This window comes from Lutjanus erythropterus, chromosome 8, assembly GCF_056507025.1.
Source record: "Lutjanus erythropterus isolate fLutEry1 chromosome 8, fLutEry1.hap2, whole genome shotgun sequence".
In the NCBI taxonomy this organism is placed as follows: domain Eukaryota; kingdom Metazoa; phylum Chordata; class Actinopteri; order Lutjaniformes; family Lutjanidae; genus Lutjanus; species Lutjanus erythropterus.
The window spans coordinates 43,507,501-43,515,000 of NC_139324.1; the positions used below are offsets into that span (position 1 = coordinate 43,507,501).

General features: G+C 41.2%; 1 protein-coding gene across 1 annotated transcript in view; it reads left to right on the top strand.

Moving 5' to 3' along the window:
• Positions 1–7,479, top strand: part of LOC146323397 (zinc finger E-box-binding homeobox 2-like) — a gene marked incomplete at its 3' end in the record, with an annotated part of 55,785 nt that extends 48,306 nt beyond the window's left edge. Inside the window, 1 exon segment of the mRNA XM_084724210.1 lies at positions 7,207–7,479. Within this exon segment, the coding sequence (XP_084580336.1) occupies positions 7,207–7,479 (273 nt within the window).
• Positions 7,480–7,500: the final 21 nt, after the last annotated feature.

Consider the following 7,500-nt stretch of genomic DNA (forward strand, 5'->3'; position numbering starts at 1 on the left):
TTGTTCAGCTGATGTTTCTGTGAAGAATGTGAAATGGAGATCAGGCAGCGTTTGTTGTGGTCTGTTTCTGTTCAGGTCTGTGTTTCTGGAGTTTTAGTTTTTCCTGTTTGTGTTCTCACTGTTGGTTTTGCTGAGCAGTAAAACCTCTGATGCATCTTCTGGGTGAAACAGATGGAAAGTGATGTTCAGAAAAAATGAAAAATTACTCACCCATTTAAAAAATGACCAGCATTTGTGAAACTGTAACAAACAATATGGGACAGTTATAGAGCTGTGACAATGAAGGATTATTGCGATACAACGGTCACATGATGCCAACCGCGGGTTCAGCTCATTACTGTCATCACCACAAATTTTATTTTGAAGGGTCGATTTCATGTTGAGATCAGAGCATCAATACATCAATACATTTATGGACCAGCGCTGTCACACACAAGTCAGGAACAGCCTCTGATTGGTTGGCAGACTTACTTTACAAAGTCTCCAGGAAGACGCTGCAGTTCCAGGCTGATCACATGACTTCTGACAGGGAGACGATTACACTGCAGTGAAAGTTATAAAGGTATGATGCTAACATTAGCATTAGTTTACAGCTAACACTTCTGGGTTAACCTCGGTCACTTTTCAGTTTGAAACAACAGACGAGAAGCTGCAGCGTTTGTTAACTGACACACTGGAACCTGAACTGTACATTTACTGCCACACTGACAACTGACTGCTGACTTTAATCTGTGAGCTGCACCATCAGTCTGTTGCTCCGTCTGTTGTGCCTGAACGCTGCACATGCTCACAAACTCTTCACTAATGACTTTACGCTTCAATAAAGTCCATTAAGACATAATTATTGAAGCTGTCATAGTAAACTGTGGTAAGAAAACTCCATTCTGTCACAGCGTCACAGAACATCATATTAAATCTCCTCTTACAAAATACTATGTATACTATGTACTACTAATGTTTCTTTTTACAAAAGAGGACACTTCATTTCCTACAAGTACAGATGTTCTCAGACCATTTTATTCCTTCTGATAAAGATTCCGACACCTGAACCGATCTGATACCAATAAGGTTTAAAAATATGATTATTCATTTTTAACAGCTGCTTGCTGTGATGTGACTGTTGTTCGGTTTGACTCAGGACGCCGCTGTGATCCCGTCCACGTGATATCTGATGAAGTTTCCTTTCTTTCTTTCTTTCTTTCTTTCTTTCTTTCTTTCTTTCTTTCCTTCTTTCTTTCTTTCTCTTTCTTTCTTTCTTTCTTTCCTTCTTTCTTTCTTTTTCTTTTTTTTCTTTCTTTTTTTTCTTTCTTTCTTTCTTTCTTTCTTTCTTTTTCTTTCTTTCCTTCTTTCTTTCTTTCTTTCTTTCTTTCTCTTTCTTTCTTTCTTTCTTTCTTTCTTTCTTTCTTTCTTTCTTTCTTTCCTTCTTTCTTTCTTTCTCTTTCTTTCTTTCTTTCTTTCTTTCCTTCTTTTTCTTTCTTTCTTTCTTTCTTTCTTTCTCTTTCTTTCTTTCTTTCTTTCCTTCTTTCTTTCTTTTTCTTTTTTTTCTTTCTTTTTTTTCTTTCTTTCTTTCTTTCTTTCTTTCTTTTTCTTTCTTTCTTTCTTTCTTTCTTTCTTTCTTTTTCTTTCTTTCTTTCTTTTTCTTTCTTTCTTTCTTTCTTTCTTTCCTTCTTTCTTTCTTTTTCTTTTTTTTCTTTCTTTTTTTTCTTTCTTTCTTTCTTTCTTTCTTTCTTTCTTTTTCTTTCTTTCCTTCTTTCTTTCTTTCTTTCTTTCTTTCTCTTTCTTTCTTTCTTTCTTTCTTTCTTTCTTTCTTTCTTTCTTTCCTTCTTTCTTTCTTTCTCTTTCTTTCTTTCTTTCTTTCTTTCCTTCTTTTTCTTTCTTTCTTTCTTTCTTTCTTTCTCTTTCTTTCTTTCTTTCTTTCCTTCTTTCTTTCTTTTTCTTTTTTTTCTTTCTTTTTTTTCTTTCTTTCTTTCTTTCTTTCTTTCTTTTTCTTTCTTTCTTTCTTTCTTTCTTTCTTTCTTTTTCTTTCTTTCTTTCTTTTTCTTTCTTTCTTTCTTTCTTTCTTTCCTTCTTTCTTTCTTTTTCTTTTTTTTCTTTCTTTTTTTTCTTTCTTTCTTTCTTTCTTTCTTTCTTTCTTTTTCTTTCTTTCTTTCTTTCTTTCTTTCTCTGTTGGCTGTAACACCTGCACTCAGTCAGGACACATGAGTCCATGTTCTTCAGTCTGATCTGTGTTTAAGCGAACATACCTTCTCATGACCACCTGCCCGGAAACTCACAGCCTCACCCTCCTCACCCTCCTCACCCCTAAGAAACAGCTGGAGGCATTAATAAAAAAATTGAGTGTGTTTCCGCCCAGAAAGAAACTGTTTGAGGAGGAGGAGAGGATGACGACACTGTGGAGGAGAGAGACGGGAGGGAGGAGGGAGGAGGGAGGAGGGAGGAGGAGGGAGGAGGGAGGAGGGAGGGAGGAGGGAGGAGGGAGGAGGGGGGAGGAGGAGAAGATTAATGTGTCTTTGTAAACGCCCTGGTTGGAGGGGGGAGGAGGGTAATGCCCTGTGCCGTGTCGTTGCTGCTTTGTCCTCAACTCCCTGAATGGACACAAAGAGTCGACGGCTGCAGAGGTGACGCTCGTACACAATACAGCTCTGTGACATCAGCGGCTCGCAGCCGCAGCAACGGCGAAGTGACAAGGGCGGCGGCCATGACAGTTTTTATACGTTAAGCAGTGTGCAGAGCTGCAGTCTGACTGGAAGGTGCATGTGTGTGTGTTCATGTGTGTGTGTGTGTGTGTGTGCAACAACAAAATGGTGGACGGTGTTTTCAGATGAGCAGGCTGTGTTGCCCCCGGTGACATCTGCCACTCTGCCAGAGTCATGTGACCCGGCAGGCAAACAGCGCCGTGAATGGCTTTTGTTTGGGAGGTCACTGCGCCTGTGTGTGTGTCTGTGTGTGTGTCTGTGTGTGTGTCTGCCTGCTGCCCACCAACACACACACCAAGACCAGCCAATCACAGTGCAGACACACACACACACACACACACACACACACACACACACACACTTCAGACTGAAGATTTAAGGTGGAATTACTCCTGTGAACGTGACACACAACAAAAAACTGTAAGAACATTCATTTTAAAATGTTAATAAAACAAACATAAAAGACCAGAAAAGTAAAGAAATGTACAAATTATTTTCTTCTCTAAAATCCACCACATTATTCTGACATTTGTTAAATTAGACATTTAGACATTCGAGCAGCTCGACATCACGAAGTTTGTGAAAAAGCCACAATATGTAGTGTGTAGATTACGGCTGCAACTAATGATTACAGTCAAATAATCTGTCAACTACTTCAACACTGATCGATTAATTAATCCTGTCACAATCAAAAAATAGGAAATAGAACACATGGACATGTAGTTCAGGAGAGACACGACCACGGGACATGAGGAAGACGATGGACAGAGACGATTACATTGTTAGAAACAGATGGATGTATTTTTATACCTAAAGGAGGTTAAAGCTCACGGAGTAACAGAAAATACAAATACATCCAGTCTGTTTGTTTCAACTGGACAAAACCTGAAGAGCAAAACCAAATATCATTATATAAAAATAAATACATTCATAAATATATAAAAACAAGTTGTCTCAAATGTCAAACTTTGGCTTTAAGTTACTAAAAGTACTGGTAAATAAAAATATGTTACCGCTGAAGTTGTCCATGTTTATCCATTTAAAGTAGGTTTATTTTCATTGTTGATTAATTGATTATTTAATTCTGTCACAGTCTTGTCTGTTGAAAAATGTTGATCTGTGTTTCCTGAAGCCAAAGATGATGTCATCAGAAACCAGAAAATATTCACATTCAAGAACTTATTCAAAGAATAATTATTATTATTATCCTTTTAAGTTTTATGAAAAATATATAGGCCATCATATTTTATGAGATCATAATAAAACATTTGTTAAACCAAAGAATTTTTTATTATTATTAAAACATGTGAAGGAGGTGAATGTTGTTCTTCATCTTCCACTGCTGCTGGAGGTCAGACATGTTTTCAGCCAAAAGTTAAACAGCACAATGGTGCTGTGTGTGTGTGTGTGTGTGTGTGTGTGTCTGTCTGTGTGTGTGTGTGTGTGTGTGTGTGTGTGTGTGTGTGTGTGTGTGTGTGTGTGTGTGTGTGTGGTGTGGGGTGTGTGTGTGTGTGTGTGTGTGTGGTGGGGTGTGTGTGTGTGTGTGTGTGTGTGTGTGTGTGTGTGTGTCTGTCTGTGTGTGTGTGTGTGTGTGTGTGTGTGTGTGGTGGGGTGTGTGTGTGTGTGTGTGTGTGTGTGTGTGTGTGTGTGTCTGTCTGTGTGTGTGTGTGTGTGTGTGTGTGTGTGTGTGTGTGTGTGTGTGTGTGTGTGTGTGTGTGGTGTGGGGTGTGTGTGTGTGTGTGTGTGTGTGGTGGGGTGTGTGTGTGTGTGTGTGTGTGTGTGTGTGTGTGTGTGTGTGTCTGTCTGTGTGTGTGTGTGTGTGTGTGTGTGTGTGTGTGGTGGGGTGTGTGTGTGTGTGTGTGTGTGTGTGTGTGTGTGTGTGTGTGTGGTGTGGGGTGTGTGTGTGTGTGTGTGTGTGTGGTGTGTGTGTGTGTGTGTGTGTGTGTGTGTGTGTGTGTGTGTGTGTGTGTGGGGTGTGTGTGTGTGTGTGTGTGTGTGTGTGTGTGTGTGTGTGTGTGTGGTGGGGTGTGTGTGTGTGTGTGTGTGTGTGTGTGTGTGTGTGTGTGTGTGTGTGTGTGGTGGGGTGTGTGTGTGTGTGTGTGTGTGTGTGTGTGTGTGTGTGTGTGGTGTGTGTGTGTGTGTGTGTGTGTGTGTGTGTGTGTGTGTGTGGGGGGGGGGGTCAAGCTGCTGAGTGAGATCATATTATATCCCAACATATACCTTCGACCACACAACGAGCCTTCATGTCTCACTTTTCAGCTCTTTCTTTTCTTCCTTTTTTTTTTTTTTTTGATCACACGGGGCATTACCCGGTCTGAACTGCCCCTAAATCCCGCCGGTCACACCTCTTATTAAAGCGGGTTTTGTCCCACGCCCTGCACCCCCGCCCCTGCTCTTGGTATTCAGCCCAGGTCAGCAGATTTCGGCCCGGCCCACCGTGGATCCCCTTTTTAATTTGCACCTGTTGTGCAGTTGTCCGGGAGGCAAGTGCCACAGACAAAGATCATATTATGAGCAGATATGCGGCCTAATCTCCGTGTACCCGAAGGGGACGCAGAAAAAACCTGAGAGGCTCCGGTTTATTCTCTGTGCTGCCTGGGAACCTGCACGTTCGGATGTGAAGCTTTTTACAGTTTGGAAACTGGCAGCAGATAAAATCCCCCGAGGAGAAAAAGCTTCAGCCCACGATCGCTCCTGAGCCGCCGGCAGCTCCTCCCCCTCCTCCTCCCCCTCCTCCCCCTCCTCTGATAAGACAGGCATGAGAGCCTGTCGAAATATTGCTTTATTAGGATACACTGACGTGAAAATTGTTCTGTTTCCTGGCCGATCTCAGGCCCTGAGATCTGGTTCCCATGATGTCATGGTGCAGCAGCCTTCGCCTCCTTCACTCAGAACCATCACACTCTGAAGGTTTATCACACTTCCTCTCTCGTTCTTTTAACATCACATCCCCATGGAAACAGATAAAAAATTCACACAAAAAGGGACTTTTAACTTTTTTTGAATCCAAACAAAGATCCATAAAACAGATGATTATCTGTGACTAATGTCACTAATGTTCTGTTGCATTTTACAAAAACAGCAGCACATTTGCAGGGGTGAATGTAATTCATTACAAATACTCAAATTACTGTAATTAAGTAGTTTTTTTGGGTACATGTACTTTTACTCATACTCAACTATGCATTACAAGATTTAATCTACTTAGTTACTTTTAAAGTCATAGTTACGTACTGAGTACAAGTTGAATTAATATCCAAACCTTTCATCTGCATTTTAGTAGCGAATCACATCATCTGAGCCAATCAAAACAAAGACATACAAACAAAAAAAGCAATACACCTTTGGATTAATCATTAATTAATTAATTTCTGTTAAAAATTTAACCAAGAATGTAATCATGGCAGTAACTCAGCAGTGTTTTGTCTGGTGGAGCCAGAATAAGGAAACTTATAAAAAAAAGGACAAAAAACCCCAAAAACCAACAAAAATAGAAAAATGATTGAAAATGAGGAAAAATGTGTTTTTTATCTGAGTGATGATTCATCGATTGTTTCCGTTTTCAATTATTGGTTCAGGAAAATTCACAGAATTTGCAGCCCTAGTTTGAAGAGGTGACACCAAGGGTTAAAAGTAACTAATACTCTTTACTTTAACACCAGTAATTCTAATTGTAACTGAGTAATATTTTAGTAATGTAACAGTACTTGTACATGAGTACAGATTTTCAGTACTCTTTCCACTACTGCACATCTGTCAGAGTTCCATGTATTTGTACCTATTTTTGAACTGACAGGTTTAATGAACAGATGCAAATACATCTTCAGTGGTGACGTACTTTTGTATGTGAATACTTTTATTTCAGTAATATTCTGGACTTTTACTTGAAATGAAGTATTTATACACAAAGTTTGTAATTTGAGACGTATTTCAGTGTTTTGCTCTTCAGGTTTTGTCCAGTTGAAACGAACAGACTGGATGTATTTGTATATTCTGTGACTCTGTGAGCTTTAACCTCCTTTAGGTATGAAAACGACGTACCTGTCTCTGTCCATAACTTCTTCCTCATGTCCCGTGGTCGTGTTTGAACTGTTGGCAGGTGACCTACACTGCCCCCTGTGACTACAGGTGGAACTACGGCTCTGTTTCATCCGTAAACTTTCAGCAGCGTACAGACAGAAGCTTCTTCTGTGTCTGTATGTGACGTTTAGCAGAAATCAGACGAGCTGGTTTGTGGATTTTGTTTGCTTTAGACAGAGCCAGGCTAACAGTTTCCCTTTGTTTCCAGTCTTTGTGCTAAGCTAAGCTAACAACATGTTATTCCTGGAGTTCTTTTACCTCAGTGACAGATGAGAGTGTAGTTTCTGTTCTGTCATGGAACATTTACAGTCTTCAGTCCCCTGAGAGACTGCAGGCCAGGAATGTGCTCTCCTCCTCCTCCTCCTCCTCCTCCTCCTCCTCCTCCTCCTCCTCCTCTTCCTCTCTTACATGTCTTCTGTTTGTGTTTCAGTGTTGAACTATGAGAATGTGGTCGAGACAGCGTCAGAGACAGACGAGGACGACAGGACGTTGCTGTCTGAGGACGGCGGCCCCACTAATGGAGGAGAAGGAGGAGCAGAGGATGAAGAGCTGGGCAGCCCAGCTGGCGTTCCCCCTCTGGAGGCGTCGCCACGAGTCGCTCACGCCCTGCTGTCCTCAGACGGCTCTGAGGGACGGGACGGACTCCAGAATCACCACCGCTGGAGACTTGGGGAGGAGACCGACGGACACCTGAATGGCTCCGGTCAGTCTTGTGACACCATCA